This window comes from Abramis brama (genome assembly GCF_963993115.1).
Source record: "Abramis brama genome assembly, chromosome: 1".
Classification (NCBI taxonomy): Eukaryota; Metazoa; Chordata; class Actinopteri; order Cypriniformes; family Leuciscidae; genus Abramis; species Abramis brama.
This window is the reverse complement of record NC_139963.1, coordinates 35,457,619-35,474,743: the sequence shown is the minus strand read 5'-3', so window position 1 is coordinate 35,474,743 and position 17,125 is coordinate 35,457,619. Positions and strand designations below refer to the sequence as shown.

General features: G+C 37.2%; 1 protein-coding gene across 4 annotated transcripts in view; it reads right to left on the bottom strand.

Moving 5' to 3' along the window:
- Positions 1-16,677, bottom strand: part of cacna1ha (calcium channel, voltage-dependent, T type, alpha 1H subunit a) — a 76,911-nt gene extending 60,234 nt beyond the window's left edge. For all 4 annotated transcript variants that reach the window (XM_084088421.1, XM_084088423.1, XM_084088422.1 and 1 more), the window contains exons 1-6: positions 16,553-16,677; positions 15,029-15,162; positions 14,586-14,683; positions 4,711-4,870; positions 3,085-3,397; positions 689-781 (exon numbers count right to left, since the gene is read on the bottom strand). In XM_084088421.1, the coding sequence (XP_083944547.1) occupies positions 689-781; positions 3,085-3,397; positions 4,711-4,870; positions 14,586-14,683; positions 15,029-15,162; positions 16,553-16,645 (891 nt within the window). In that variant the 5' untranslated portion in view covers positions 16,646-16,677. The remainder of the gene's footprint in view (positions 1-688; positions 782-3,084; positions 3,398-4,710; positions 4,871-14,585; positions 14,684-15,028; positions 15,163-16,552) is intronic.
- Positions 16,678-17,125: the final 448 nt, after the last annotated feature.

The window sequence follows — 17,125 nt, the reverse complement described above, 5'->3', positions numbered from 1 at the left end:
GTTTTACACCTCACATGTACTATAAGTTGTGCACATACACCACAGTTCAAAAGTTTGGGGTCGCCAAGATTTCTTTTTTGAAAGAAGGGTCTTATGCTCACTAACAGTAATATTTAATATTTTTAAATATATTTTAAAATATAATTATTCCTGTGATGTCAAAGCTGAATTTTCAGCATCATTACTCACGTGATCCTTCAGAAATCATTCTAATATGCTGATTTGATGCTCATGAAACATTTCTTATTATTATCAGTGTTAGTATGATTGTGTATATTTTGGCATCCCTATTAACCGGGTTCTGCTCAATTCAAACTCAGGAACTGAACTGTAATTTTATACCCATTCTCAATTCAATATCCTGAATTTAAAATCAAATTTAGGACTTTGAATTCCAAAATAAGGTGACGCATAGGATGCAAAATTTCAATTTAAGTTTTCATAGGTCACACTGAGAAACAGATAAATCTATTTGTAATGTCACTTGTAGAAATTTGTATACTACTTTATATTTAACAAATGAATGGATCAGGGTTGAGGAACATTTCATTTCCTGAAATGTTATACCTGTTAAATTTGTCTGAATTGAAATTCAGTAAATTCCACTTTCCTGTTATTGCACTCGATTCATGTATACAGTGTGAAACAGGCCGACATTATGAAATACCTTCAATTAGAGTATACTTACTATAATAAGTAATATAAAATATATAAAATTGTAAAAGGAGTGGGCATCCATGACGTAATACATGATGTCCACCCATCCTTCCAAAGTAATAACCTGCAAAAAACAGAAGAGAAATTAAGAGAAATGCTGTGAGCTGGAAGATTCAAGTGATCATTATTTTGAGCTTGGCTCAGCACAATAGCAGTCTCAGGGGCCTGGCTCACATTTCCAACTGTGCAGATGGCTGGTGGCTCAAACACTGAGTTTTGAGAGTTTGTCTGGGGAATGGAAAGCCTGCAAGTTTATTGTATTTTTTTTTTCTGGAGGTTTTTGAAAATTATAATTGAGTTCAAACACATTCAAATGTAGAGTCCAGGTAATACACCTTGACCTGAGGTAAAGTTTCAATAAATTACCTTACCTCAGATTAAGACATGTCTAATTTTTTAGACACTAAAGCTCTTGAAAAAGAGTTGTTTCTTCCCAGGGATTAATTTTGAATGTGTGTGTGTGTGTGTGTGTGTTTTTATTTATTTTATAGATAAAAACATACAAATCAAAGAGAAATATAGCAAAGTCTTCATGGTACAGAGTGATGCCAGAGGTCTGATTGTTAGTTTGATTGCAGTAAAAGTAGTAGCGCAGGGTTACGTCTATAAGCATTGAGTCATTTGCTTTGGAAGCTCTGCCCCTGCAGCACTGCATTTCATTCCCATCCAGCTGTATAATTTAGCATTAGACCTCATGTGTGAACCCCCGTTTTTCTCATTCTTTCTATGCTGTCTAACAAGAGACAAATTTCTGTTGTTCACAGAAAAACAAAAGCATGACTCTTCTTTCTTGATTTCCACAGTGGATCCACACAGTTGGCTTTAAAATAGCTGATTCAAAACTTTTACATTTTTGACATTTTGCAAATGGGACTGTACTGCTAGACACACAATTTTACATAATTTATTATAGCCTCTTTTTACATACTGTAAACAGGCAGGCATAATTTCAAAATATTGCTTGAGTCCATTTGGGCTCAGGATTTATTGGATGTCAGACTAACAAAAACGTGTTACTTGGATTGTTTTCAGCTGGTCATAGCACGAATATCTTTGAATATTTCCTTATGTGGCAGTACTTTTTTTTTTTAGAATAAAACTGCTGGCTTGTGGCTAAGTAAACTTTAATAGATAGCATTTTATGCATTCCAAACACACACAATTAACTAATATTTTCAAACTTTTAACATAATTTAGCAAAATATCTGCCAAATTACAAATAGACAGTAAAAATATTTTGCTCACAGGTGAAATCTACCTTGAATTTCACTAATTTTCTTTATATAAATGGATCTAAATCCATTTTCACACAATAAATATTAAATCCTAAAATATTATTCATGTTACAATTCATGACTCCATTCTTAAAATGTAAAACCTATTTTTTTATGATCGATTTTTATTTTTGAAGACTGTAAGTCTGGATCTGAAACAACTTATAAAATATATTATCAAATATAGTTTCTAAAAATAAATCAAAAATAAATTATGGCATGGTATGTGTAAGTTTAATTTTATAGTAACCATTATATAAGAAGGCTTATCTGGACATAAAAGGGAATAACCTGCTCTCGGGGGTACTCATCTTATGAGTACAATCCAGGTCTTATTAAAATCTCATGTTGACACAGATGAAAACGCCCTCTTTTATAATTGCATAACCTTTCCTGTCATTATAGCCCAGCCAAAAGGGACGCCATGTGACTGACCCACTTTTGATGATCGGACAAATGAGACTGACAATCATTTCCACAGAATGAAACATAGTTCTTGCTGTATGTCCGTATGGTGGGCCCTCCACCAAAGGCATGACTGCGCATATTAAAATACTCTTTAACAGAGGTCTGTGCCATCAGTCCGTCTGTGGTGATTTAACTCTGCTGATGAGGATGGATTGAAAGTACTGATGAGTTAATATGCAGCATGACGCTTATTCTTTTCTTATTTAATTTCCACAGGCTGTGATAAAAGATATCACTTTCCCATCGAAAAATCTCATCACTTTGCAGAGCTCCTTCTGAGAAAGGGGCAGAAATGACTAAAACAGACATTTTCTCAGTGGAGATTCAATTATTTGGTGTGGTTGGAGCGTGCTTAACAAGACTTTGTCCTTTCAAGAAGAAAATCAAGCAATAAAAAGTTGTAAAAAGCCTAATCTATTTTTGGAATAACTAGGGCCTTTGACTTTAGGAAAAAGAAGATAAATGGGTTTCATAGCACAGCGCAGCGCAACGCATTCCGCGTCCTGTCTGAAAGGGCCATAATGCATTTCCATTCCCACAGCGTTCAACAAAAAGAGCATCAGTGATGTGAAAAAAAGATCTGGACTACAGAACTGATCAGAACACCATTTCAATAGGAACGTACCTGGAATATCGCAATCCAGGCATATCCAATGTTATCAAAGTTCACTGCCCCTTTGTGCGGGTTGAGCTCCCCGGCCTCACACACATTGTAATATTGGTTCCAGTTAACACAGCTGCTGTTGTTGGTCCCATCCAGGCCCGAGTAGGCATGTCCCAGTGGAGATGCATTTAAAGTGCACTCAACACCCTCCTTGAGGTGGGGCACCTCACTGCAGCGCAGCATGCCGTTCTCCTTATTGGTGGAGCAGATGAAGGGGTTGTCCTCACCTTCTTCATTCATGTAGTACGGACTCATGAACGACAGATTATAAAGGCTGTGGAAACACATACAATGCGAAATATATATATATATATATATATATATATATATATATATATATATAACAGACAAACACTGTAACTGACACATTATATGCTCAGAGACCACAGCTTCCTCCTTATCTTTACACTAGTCATTTACTGTAGATGAGACTGAGACTGCAGAACCTCAGGACTACGTGCCAAGGTCAATAAGTTTCTTAAAATATCCGATATGTGACCTTTTTATGACAAGGCAAGGTTGGTTCAGGTTGTAAAATGTCATGTGGGGGGATTCCTCCAAAATAGTATGATATTCATGAATTAAATGTAAACTTGAAAACTGTATAAACATTGTTCAAAACTATCTGAAACCAACCGGACACAAAGAATACATTTCTACAAATTTGGAAAATGTGTTTTAAATTAGATTTCTAAAATATTTTTTCCTTTTCTTTATCATGGACACTCTTGCTTGTCATTGATTCGTCTGAAAGATATGTTTAAATTAAGAAGTATAAGATTTAAAGGGAAAATAAGTTAATTTCAAAATTGCTATTATCATTTTATATGCACATCATTTGGGAGCCTGGAGCCCCCAAGCATATAACAAATTAAATTTAAAACAGAACATGGCGGTCAAACACTGCTATTAAAACAATATATACTCTGATGCCATTGAAGGCCTGGGAATATCATGTCACAAATGGTATGGCTAAGAAAAAATTAAATCAACTGAATGCATGTAAGAGCTGAACCGGGTCAAAACTCTGCTTTTACCGCCATCATATGCAGTGCTTAATTTAATCTCAATAAAATGAAAATAAACTTTCAGCAAAAACACTTCAGAACAGGACATTTCACTAGCTCATATTTCATGCTAAATAAGAACTGGCTGAGGAAAATGTTTGCGTAATGGCCCCTTGAATCACAGGGGCCATTACACAAACACATGCACTTACAGAGCACCAATTTGTCCCATTACATCAAAATATACGATTTATAATTCAATCCATTTTGACGACTGCAGTCTGTACTCATCAATGCCTCTAAATACTTTACTTATGTAATGTTGTTTTACTCTTGTACCTTTGTTGGAGGTGTGTGTACCTTCAGTGCTCGGGGACCAATGCTCGGCACTGATTTGACACCAAGGTGCAATGCTCAGTTTACAAGACTGTCAGTGGCTGAAATGCCATTGCTGCTGGCAACAGTTGGCTGCCACTTTGGATCATGTTGATAGCGCTGACATGCTCCCAGCAGAGAGAGGGTAAAAGAGGAGAAGAGGGGAAGAAGGCTGCCGGTTGGATAAGAGCAGGACAGTACTTACGCTTTCACGTCAGCTGGCATGAAACACCGATTCCGAAGAAGTCCAGCCCACAGCTGCACCCCGACAATGCCGAATATAAAGAACACAAAAAAGCACAGCAGGAGGACGTTGCCTAACATAGGCAGAGTATCAAGAAGCAGAGTCACCAGTATTCTCATACCTGAAATACAAAGGCACAAGAGAACATAGACGCAACAGCATTTTAATTATCCTGTGCTAACTCCATACTGCTTTTATGGTTTGCATAACATCCAATGCTTTATTTTTGAAAGTACCAGTATAAATTGTGGATAGACCAGTGTATGGATTAATCAGACAATGGGTGCTTCTCAATACTCTCAATTGATGCTTCCTTGTTTCCTCGCTCCTACGTCCTCAAACCTGTGACCGGAATCCAATCGAACATCTTTGATTCGATTCAGCCATCTTGAAGGACATCTCAATCCTCTAATTGCACCGCAAGGAACGAGGAGCGAGGAAGTTTCCTGAGGAGTCATGAGCGAGGATAGATGATGATGATGATGATGATGATGATGATGATGTTGTTTTTATGTTTATTTTATTAACATTAATGACACAGACAGGGAAAATTAGGTTGCTGTCACTTTAAGACCGAATGCATGGACCGAATATACTGACACACATCCGGTTTCTTTCTCAACTGTTAACTTATGACATTACCGGAAGAATACTTGTGGAGAAGGATATTTTGACATTATTTTGTGTGTATGTGTCCGTTCAAGCTTAAGTAAACGCAAAAGAGGAATCAATTAGGTGTTCAAGCACTGCCTGAAACGAGCCTCCCTCTCTCCCTCTCTTTCTCTCTCTCTGCGTGCACGCGCTTCGAGTGTGTGAGGCTGTGCGCACAGATAACAGCGCGCGTGGGCCGATTATTGCCTCTTCTTCCGCGTTTAAATCATTTGAATGTGTGTGTGTGTGTGTGTGTGTGTGTTTATATATATATATATATATATATATATATATATATATATATATATATATATACACATATATATATATATATATATATATATATATATACACATATATATATATATATATATATATATATATATATATATATATATATATATATATATATATATATATATATATATATATATATATATATATATATATATAAAGCATAGCATCAGTTCTGGCATGTCACATTAGTCAAGTTCGCATCAGCTAGTGACTCTCAGCTGATACACGTCTAGGAATACAACGCCTATCACTGTATACATATATAAGCTCCTTCAGTATCAGCAGCTATCGCGTTTTTCATGAGCTAATTACCCTCCTCCATCCCCAGCTCCTCCTCTTGTCCAGTCAGTATGGCATTAAATTCTTGAATCATGTTGTACTTTAAAATCTTGGATTTATGATATCTGCAATATATTCTTGTTGGTTCTGTTCTGTGTACCCTAAGGGGGGTTATTGCTGCTCTCCCTGCTCTTATCCATACTAGGCTGCATGGATGTGCAGGGAGTTCTTGCCCAGAACAGAACCATACCGCCAATCTGTATGCAATTGCCAATCGTATTTGACGGTAGTGGTCCTGACAGAAATATATATATTGGGTTTAATTTCGGGGTTGCGGACGCCATGTTTAGCCTAATAGCAGTGAGGAATATGACGTTGAATTTGGTTTTCGTTCCACTTTTGGAGTACGGTACAGATGTTTTCTTGTGGAGCTATGTACATATGGACCTCTGATGTCTATACCCTGCTATTTTGCTTATGATTCATTTTAGTTTTATTATGTATACTTTGTTTAGTTTTTTATTGTTTTTTTTGGCTTTGTGTTTATGTTGTACTCTTGTATTTGGTTTAAGTGTGTGATTTTAAAACTTGGTATAAGGTTGAGCCCACCGCTAAGGTTTATTTTGTGTAATTGTTCAAAGGGGAGTTTTTGATTCTTTTCTTTGTGTTCCATGAGCCAGCCTGAGTGGAAGTATCTGTCCTCTGGGGTCATCAGAGTATTCGCCTTTCTTCACTGCTTGAGGGCTTGAAGTTTTATAGTCGGTGGCATAGTCGGGAATTAAGTGTGACCTTTTGATACAGCTCAGTTACATGTAGCTGACTTGATGAGTTTAATGAATTTATTGCCTGAACGAGTCATTTTGCATTTAGTGAATGAACAAATTAAAATTTACAAAACAAAGTAATGTTACTTAGGACATTTTTTTAAAACAATAGTTAACAGAACCTAAAACATTTTCTACAGTGTATATAGTGTAAAGTAAATCAAATGGCAAACCTTCCCTCGGTTTCACAGACAAGGCTTACTGTAAGCTATTCCCAGACTAAAATGCATGTTTGAGCTGTTTTAACTGAAAGCAACTTGCACTGACATATCTTAAAATAAAATGCCATTGTTTTGTCTCAAGACACACACCAGTAAAGTTTTTTTTCTAAGGCACGTTTATTAAAGCTACTTAAATGCCCTAATTGAACTAAGACCTAATCCTGGCTTGATCTAAGCCCTGTCTGTGAAACTGGGCCCTTATGTTATAGAATGACACCTTTAACCTAAATTGGTCCAATGTGTAATAATGCTCGACAGAGCAGACAAATTGCATATTTTAAGTGCTCTGCTGAGGGACTGGAGGGACTGACTGAGTCTAACTTGAATGGAAAATTAAGACCACTGAACAAAAACCCATTCCAAATCCATTCCCACAACCACTAATAAAAGCTAACCACCACTCAGAACACAGTAGCAACCACAGCAACCACATAGCAATGTGCTAACAACCAGTCAGAACACATTAGCAACCCACCCAAAACACCTTAGCTACCAAGCAGCAATGCCCTGGCAACACCCTACAGTATCATTGTTTTGCAGGCAAGGAACACTCACATTTTCTTGAGAGTGGATGCAGAATTCTGGTGTAGTGTTGAGAATTACCATAATAGGAAAAGCTTAAGGAATGTATTTCACATGCTAATATAAACTCACACCAGAACTTTCAGGCAGTTAAATATAACACATTAAATCTGACATTATAACGGTTTTATTCTATTCTGTGATTACTAAAAAGAGCAAAAGTTTTTACGTTAGAATTGATTAAAATTGAATTAATGATTAGTATAATTAATTCAAGGGTTTTATTAATTGTCTCTCCTAGGTGAACTATCAAAAATAAAACAAAAATTCCCCGCTGTAGAAGTGAAATGTAATTTGGACAAACATTAGATGATTGTCAGAGGCAACCTAGGATCATTGGGAAAATTTTGCAACACTTTTGAAGTGAAATGTCCAGTAAGTGGTGCTAAAAGTGTGTTTAATTTTTTCTGAAACATATGAACGTGATTATGGCAATATATTATTGAGTTGGTTGTTCGGAAATTAAATGTTCAGAGAGTGGAAATGAAGTTGGTGTTTTACTGTCACTAGTGCTCATTTCAGCTAGAAACTGCAGTGAATTGCATGTATAGGTATTTTTTTTAGTTTTGCAAAGGTTGGTCTAAGGGGACAAAAGTAATTTTACAAGTATAATCTATTAAGTATGTGATGGTGGGGGGTCCATAATGTTATTTCATCATTGAATAATATGCAGATGATATTTTTGTGCAAGTGAGATAATCTCTGTAGTGCACATATATTTTGCTGCAATTGAAACAAAGTGTCCATGTTATGTATTTTTTGTGAGATTATGTGAAATTAATTACAATCAAATATATGAATCAATTGACAGCCCTGACAAAAAAACAAACCAAAGAGCAAAAGAGCAGGCATGGATGCATATGTAATTCAGTTGTGTCAAATGGCCCAGTGATGAAAACAGACCGGTGTGTAAAAAAACTGTCAGAATGGATAAGCCAGAGAGTATCAACGTTCAGCATATTTCATGCAGAATGAATAACCTGTTACCTACAGGTACTCATTCTCATTTAAGATGAAACAGTCCTGTCTATCACTCTGCTTTCTTGAGATGACACAACAATGGTGAAAAGCAGCAAAAAGACACTGCATTGCTCTCTCAAATGCGCATAAAAACATCAGCAAACATCATTGAGAGAAGTGACCCAGGAGAGAAGCGATTCATCCGGTGGATCCATGTGACTAATGTGTTTGATGTGGGTGTGTGTGGCTGATGTAATTTAAGTGTATGATATGGGGAGGAGAGGGCTTTAAATGGGCCTGTCTGAGTGTGAACATCCTCTCGATGGCCTGCATCCCTCCCACCAAAGACAGCGTGGAGCCACAGCGTCACTCGGACACTCTAATGAGCCCCCTAGAGAAAAGCGTGGTCATTGGAAGAGGATGAACATGCTAACTCGCTCTATGGTAAACAGATAGAGGGGAGATAGAGAATCACTCTGCCAAGCATTTCTAGCTTGGTATTTGAATTACGGCATGTCGGCAATAAACAAAACAATGGAGACGCACACATGCACTCAAACTAACATCCACAATTCGCTCCAGCGAATAGTAATATCATTGCATACTAAAAGCACTCCTGCTGGCGGCAACACTCCGCCGAGACAAATAAATCACGATATCTCGTCTTCCATCTGGGCAACAGCAAAGTCATTAAAGCTGATGTAGTGGAGCAGACTTACTCATACTTAAAATCTACAGCTCCAGGGGTGTGTCTCAATCCACCCCCTAGTTTAGTAGTGAGTGCACTGCCCAGGGAATCTTGAAATTCAAGTGGGCTAAAAGTTTGCTCCCTAAAAACACTGCAAAGAAACAAATTGGGGGTTAGTTTTTTTGCAGTGTTTAAAAACATTTTATATAAAGTATGCTGTCAAGATTTTTAAGTCTATATACCACACCTATATACATATATACCCATCTATGGAAGTCTATATAAAAATGAAAGAAATGTATACTTAAATTTAGCAAGGATGCATTAAATTGAACAAAAGTGACATTGTCAAAAAAAATACTTCAAATAAAGGATGTTCTTTTGAGCATTCTATTCAATGTAAATGTATCAGGGTTTCCTCAAAAATATTAAGCAGAACGACTGTTTTCAACATTGATAATTAGTAAGGGATAATGCAATGCTAGCTGTGCATTAAACGATTTTAATACACGCCGTGGAGGCAAAGAAGCAACCGAAGCAAAGCGGAGTGCTTTCAAATCGTTTAATTCACAGCTAGCCGTGGATTATCCTGCTTATAGACCTAATTCACAGCAGCGCCATCTTAGATATTTAACGGGAATGAAAGCGAGGCTGTGAGGGACAGACATACATCTCTTCAGTGGGTTGTACTGTTATTTAATAGGCTTTTGGATTGTTCTGCTGATGAAACACTGCAAAAATATCCTTCCAAGACAATCTAACTCCAGACAACATGAGCTGTGGAAAATAAGTGATCTAGGAGCTTTATACAGCGTTTTACAGTGGATGCCAATGAAAACATGGCAAGTCTATCCCTCACAGCCTCGCTTTCATACCTGTCATGGCGCTGCTCTAAATAAGGTCAATACCATGGTCATTTGCATGCAGCACTGACACGTTAAAGCTGTCATTGATGTTTGCAGTGCTTAATTTGATTGGAAGGGTTAAAATGGTGGTTAGGTTCATCAGCTACAACTCGTTAGATCTTGCATTCGTTCCATTTTAAATCAGACAGAGATTAAAGCCCTATTCGGACGGGACCAGTTTAACATGGAGAGGTGGGGTAAAGTAATAATTACCAGAGCTGCTCAGTGATTTTTGTCCCGTCCGAATGTGCCATCTCAGTAATCATTACGCACAATGTCAGTACAGATTATGGCGACTTTTACCTTCAGTAAAAAGGCCCGGAAAAATTACCTCAGGTAATACTAATCCCGTGCAAATAGACCCGCTGTAAATATGTACGTAAATATTTCGTTATTTCGTGTTTAAAAGTAGTTTTTCAAGTTTTTTCAAGTTTTTTCAAGTTTTTTCAAGTATGGAAACGCTTGAAAAAGCATTCAGAAGATCGAAAGCACTTGTTGGAGGCACAAAACATCTTTTAGCGTTAGGTAAGTGCCTATTACCAACACAATCCAATCTGAAGTTAATTAATACATCATTCGACCAGACATAATAGGTTATATGTGCTTGCACAAGTGATATCAGGAAGCAATGTAATGCACACATGACGACAGGAGGGTGACGGCGATGCGCAAATTGAGTTACCCCTCCCACTTCTGCTAGTTTTAATGAGATATCTTATCCCGTGCGAATTGGACATTAATATTACAGACGTCCTGTGGTAAAATTACATTACTCCATCTACCCTTGTAAAGTTAATCCCGTCCAAATAGGGCTAAAGTAGTGCAGTAAGGTTAGTTCAGTTGCTTCAATGAAAGCAGCGCATTAAAGGTGCTCAAAGCGATGTCACGCGTTTTTTATGCCAAAACATTTGTCACATTCAGCAAACATCTCCTCACTATCCGCTAGCTGCCTGTCCCCTGAACACACTGTAAAAAAAAAAAAAAAAAAACGCGGTCTCTGTAGACAGCCCAGGCTCCACAAACGGCAAGAAAAACAAACTGGCCCAGCCTGGACCACGAAACATAACAAACAGCAGGGCCGGCCCTGACCAATTTGCTGCCCTAGGCAAGATTTTACCTGGTGCCCCATGCATCACAGCCCATTTCACCCCGTCATTGTGTTCATGATTATTTAGCCTATATATACAGTATATATATATATATTGATGTGTCGGACTTTTTTTGTTTTATTTGGTAGTATTTCGAATTAATGGTTTTAAAATAGTATTATAAAAAATAATAATAATAATAATAATAATTTTTTTTTAAAAAGTAAAAAAAAAAATTCACTCGTTCACTCATTCTGGCGCCCCTATGGATGAGTGGCGCCCCTAGCATTTGCCTATTCCGCCTATGCCGCGGGCCGGCCCTGACAAACAGTGTTCCAGCCAATAACCGACAAGAATGATTTGGGGGTGGGGGGTGGGGGGTTAGTGTGCGTGCACATGAAAGGGTGTGTGGGGAGTGGAGGAGAGAGAAGCATGAAGAGGGAAGTTAGCTAGAGGAGAGATGTCCTAACAACAACTAACGTTAAAATGTTATATTCTTGCAAATTTTGATATGGCCGACACACGACCAAAGAGACGACGTTCCGATGAACAAATAACAAAGAAGAGGGAAAAGGAGAAGGAACGCGAATTCGAGTCCCGAATTCACATCGGAAAAGCGTTCAAAAGGTGACGAGAACTCCACCGGCAGAAGGGCTTCCAATCCGACATTCAGGTGGCTCTGTTTTTGCTGGACAGGTGGGTAAATCCAGTTTGTTTTTTCTAAATGATTCATGACTGTTTCAGGAAGCACGGAAGGGAGGGGCAGGGGATGGGATGAGGAGGAGGGAGGGTTGAGCTAGCCTCCGTTTTGTTTGACAATAGTGTGAAAGTCAACAAGAAGTGACGTTACCCAACATCGCTTAGAGCACCTTTAAAATAGAATGCTGATTAAACTCTTGGAACTAGCTGTGCATTTTATTGCAAGGCCAATCAGAATTTAGTATTCAGACAGACCATGGTATAATAATAAATGTTTCTTGAGCAGCAAATCATCATATTAGAATGATTTCTGAACAATCATGTCAACTGAAAGGGATAGTTCGCCTAAAAATGAAAATTCTGTCATCATTTACTCACCCTCAAGTTGTTTCAAACCTGTATGAATTTCTTTTTTCTGCTGAACACAAAAGAAGATATTTTGAAAAATGTCGGTAACCAGACAGTTGATGGACCCCACTGACTTCCATAGTATTTTTTTTTCCTACTATGGAAGTCAATGGGGTCCATCAACTGTTTGGTTACCGACATTTTTCAAAATATCTTCTTTTGTGTTCAGCAGAAAAAAGAAATTCATACAGGTTTGAAACAACTTGAGGGTGAGTAAATGATGACAGAATTTTCATTTTTAGGCGAACTATCCCTTGAAGACTGGAGAAATTCAGCTTTACCATCACTAAATTACATTTTAATAATAACTAGTGCAAAATGCCCGTGCAAAATCAGTTTTTGTGTGTGTTTTTAGTAATTGTTGGTTTGGTGCCCGTGAAAGAGACTGTGAACGCATTGAATTCAGGGAGCAGGCTAGGTTACTACAATTGATAGCCGTGAATAAAATATAATATTCAGAAGTAAACAGTGTAGCTGACAGAGTGTTTATGTCAGAATGTTTATTTTTAAACCACAACCTTCTAAGTGCTTCTTTTACCGATATATTTAAGAAAACGCTATGCTTGAGCAAACAGCTTGTGAATAGGCAATTACAAATGATGCCCGTGAAAGAGACTGTGATCGCATTGAATAGGATATGTTTAGTTGGTGAATAGCATAGGCTACTATTATACAGTAGCGATAACGTTAAGTGCACCAGAATATATCTATAAATTACAGAAGTAAACAGCATAGCTGACTTATAGATTCAGTTTACATCCACAAATGAATATGAATCACATCCACAATGAATTACATCCACATCCGTCGTTTCAGGGAGCAGTGCAAAGTGCCCGTGCAAAATCAGTTTTTGTGTGTGTTTTTAGTAATTGTTAGTTTCTTGGTAAAGAAACAAAATCAGTTTTTGTGTGTGTTTTTAGTAATTGTTGGTTTCTTGGTAAAGAAAACTATAATATTTAGAAGGAACCAAACTATAATATTCAGAAGTAAACAGTGGAGGTGACTGAGTGTTTATGTCAGAATGTTTATTTTTAAACCACAACCTTCTTGGGGCTTCTTTGACCGATACAACCCTCTAATGTCAGAATGGTTTTTTTTAAACCACAACCTTCTAAAAATGATATATTTAACGATATCTTTTGCATTTCTCATCCAAACAACATCAAACTTGGCACTGCACTTACTCGTGCCCGTAGCGAGACACTTGTTGAGTTTGAAATCCATCGGACTAACGGTTCGAGAGATATGCGGTTAACAGACACATACACACACACGCACACACACACACACACACACACACACACACACAGACAGACAGACTTTTCTGTAATTTATAGATAGATAATAATTAATTTAATTAAAATGTTTCATAATATTACTGTTTTTAATGTATTTTTGATCAAATAAATGCAGCCTTGTTAAGCATAAGAGATGCTTCTTTCAGAAACATTAAAAAAAATCTAACCATTCCCAAAGTTTTAAATGGTACTGTCTATATATATGACACTTGCCTTTGTAAAAGTCTGTTAACAGTAAACAGAGACAAAGAGGACACAAGTGTAATTTTATTTTCCCTTAGACTTATGGGACACATTATGGGACTCATTGTTTTATCTTATAGGATCTAGGAGATCAAATATAACTGTCAGTCCGTCACACAGAGGCTCATTACTAAAAGAAATACGTCTCTCGTTTGTAGGACATGTTCTGCTGGGTAATTTATAGACTTGTGTGTTCTGTAAGTTGTCTTTCCTGCACACAGGCTCATCACGTGATTGTCTGAGATGATCTCTGCTTCACATGACATATCATATCTGCCTGATCTACATGTCATAGATCAGGCAGCTGTTTTCTCCTTTCATCACAGATGAAATGACACATAACAATGTCTTTGAGAGGCAGGTAGCATCAGCAGCCAAAGATCAGCCTGCTGGAAAAACCAGGTCATAGCAGCCTCAGGTGGTTAAAGCGGGTTTCTGGAATATAATAGCTAGTTTGTTGCTGTCAAGGAAATTCATAGCAGAGAAAAATATTCTCCTGGAAATATACAAATTGCTAGCCGTATTCTCTGAACCGTAAATGTCATGTGATTAATCACCTTGGAACCTTGCAGCTCAGCCAAGGTGACCCAGTCGACTTAACCTGATTGATCAATATGTTTAAACCACCTTGAACCAATCATTGACCATAAATGCATCATTTTATCAGGATTTTCCAGCATGAAAGACACTTACTAGGCACTCTGTTGATGGCTCGCAGGGGCCTGAGCACACGCACAGTCCGGATGGCTGACAGGCTGGCGTTATGACCGTCCAGTGAATACTCCATCATCCTGGAGGAAGCAGAGCAGAGGAAACGTACTGCAAGAGTCAGACACTAAAGGTCAATCTCTATAACCTTTCTGTTTGTCGATCTTACGTGAGGATAATGAAAGAAAAGTGGTTTTAAAAAAGAAGAAGATGTGTTTATCACTCGTGTCAATTTAAAGGTCAATTTAAACAACAAGGGGAATGTTTTTTAAACGGTTAATGACGTAGCGCTGGGAAATCTCACAGTAATTCTATTTCCCAACTGACGGCCTGTAAATCGAGTGGCGGGTCCCTCTTGACCAGCTTTACCGTGGTGATAATGGCTGAATGCACGAGTGACAAGTGAGAAAAGAGACAGGTTTCCTCACCCTGCCATGACAATGAAGAAGTCCAGGCGGTTCCATGTATCGCCAAGGTAACACTTTGATCCAAAAATCCCCAGGGCTATCATTTTGATGACCATCTCCACAGCAAAGAAGGCGAAGATGCAGTCATCAAATGCCTGAGGACAAAAACCACAGTATTTTTAATCATATAGAAGGACAGGCATTTTACGTAGGAGGCAGAACATGAGATGGGGGGGGAAACTATTATATTTCAATGCTTTTGCATTTGCGTGCACCATTTTTGCTCTGTGAAAGAACGCAAAAGCATTGAAATATAATTGTTTCCTCTCATCCCTTTTTTCCCCATCACCATGTCGCTTTAGGGCCTCTGTACAGGCTAAGAACTTCAAAAATGTGTGTATATAAATTTGGGCACCATTTGAGAGTTTTACTGGGAGAGAGTGAGAAGATCAGCTATGATTCATGTTATGTAGTATTTTCAGCTCTGGCCTCAGCTGACCCGATCTCCAAAATCCTGCCGATGCTGATGTCAGGCTCTTCTGGACATAAAAATTTCCCACAGTACCATATATACAACCCAGCTCACTTTGGTGGGAGCGTGGGCAGGATTACAGAGAATTACAAAACTAAGGAAGCAAAATGCTTCAGTCTCTGATATCTGGGAAAGGTTCCAGTGACCCCTAAACCTGTGTGTGCCACAAAACATGGGCTTAACGCCAAGTCTATGGTGGGACAGTCCTAAAAACAGACATTGGACACAAAAATGATAAAATAAACAGATAAAATAAAGGGTAACTAGTAATCATTTTAAGACTAAAATGTGAATTCTGATGTATTGTAGTCCCAAAAAGTATTTTGGACATCCACACCAGTGTTATTTTAGATACTATTATAGTTTTTATTAATATTTCGAATAAATTTTTTTCTTTATATTTTCCTTTTTTTTTATTTTTTAGTTCCTTTAAAAAAAAGAGAGTTATTTTAGTACATAAAGTTAAACCAGATGTTTATGTTAATGTTGCCTTGCCAACTAACTGAAATAAAATACGTTTTTTTAATATTTTTTGTATTGCTTTAGTATTAGTTGATTAACTATACCCTGATGCACACATAAAATCCATGAATGTCATGTAGACAAGGAAAGGTTGTTAGGTTTCAAATGATGAAAAATATGGATAAACCGATTAAAGACAAAAAAATTAACCATGGACCATGTTAGTCTAACATGTGATGAACAATGGCTGTTATTCTAGGACGCCTGTTTGATCTTCATACATCCACTAAAAATCACATTGAAACTAGTTTTGATTTGAAGTAATAACTCAGAAAAGTGAAGCTAGTTCTGAGAAAAGCTCTAATGACATTTGATTGCAGAGGCCATTTAGTTTGATGCCATTTTGTGCAATTTAATATCTACAGTATTCAATATCTACTTTCTATCCAAAACTTTTATGAAACACTATCTTTGAATGATGTTTGAGGGAACATTATCATATAATGAGCTTTCAGAGTCCATCTCTCATAGTAAATTGGAGCGAGACTTACCTGTAAGATGATACACCACTCAGACTGGCACTTGAGGTCCTCACATGGCTGGAACATGCCCAGAGTCACACAGTTCAGCAGAATCACCAGCATGCTCACATGCTCAAACCATGTGCACAAGAGTCAAGGAAATATATCACAGATATCATATAGTCATGGTTTCTGGATTGTGTTTAGCTAATTGCAAAGAAATATTTCTCTATGGAACATAAAGATACATAGATAGTAAACACCAATATTGATTTTATTGATCCCTTAGTTAGAGAAATTTAGTTTAACAAATTAGAGCAAAAAAAAATGTTGCAAAAAAAAATTCAAGGACATTATTGCAAAACGTTCCTTCCTTCTGAGTGAATTTGAATTAAACTTCTAAAGCATGATTAAGGAGGGCAAAGCCTATTATTTACACATTTTTCTCTTTTAATTGTAGATGAAATGAAAATAAAGTACATTTAGTGAAAGGTCTGGAGGTGTATTAAAAGTTTAACAAACCATAATAAAATAACAAGCCAAGATATGTTGTAAAAAAAAAAAAATTGCTTATATATTGAAAAATCAATGTTACACACAAAT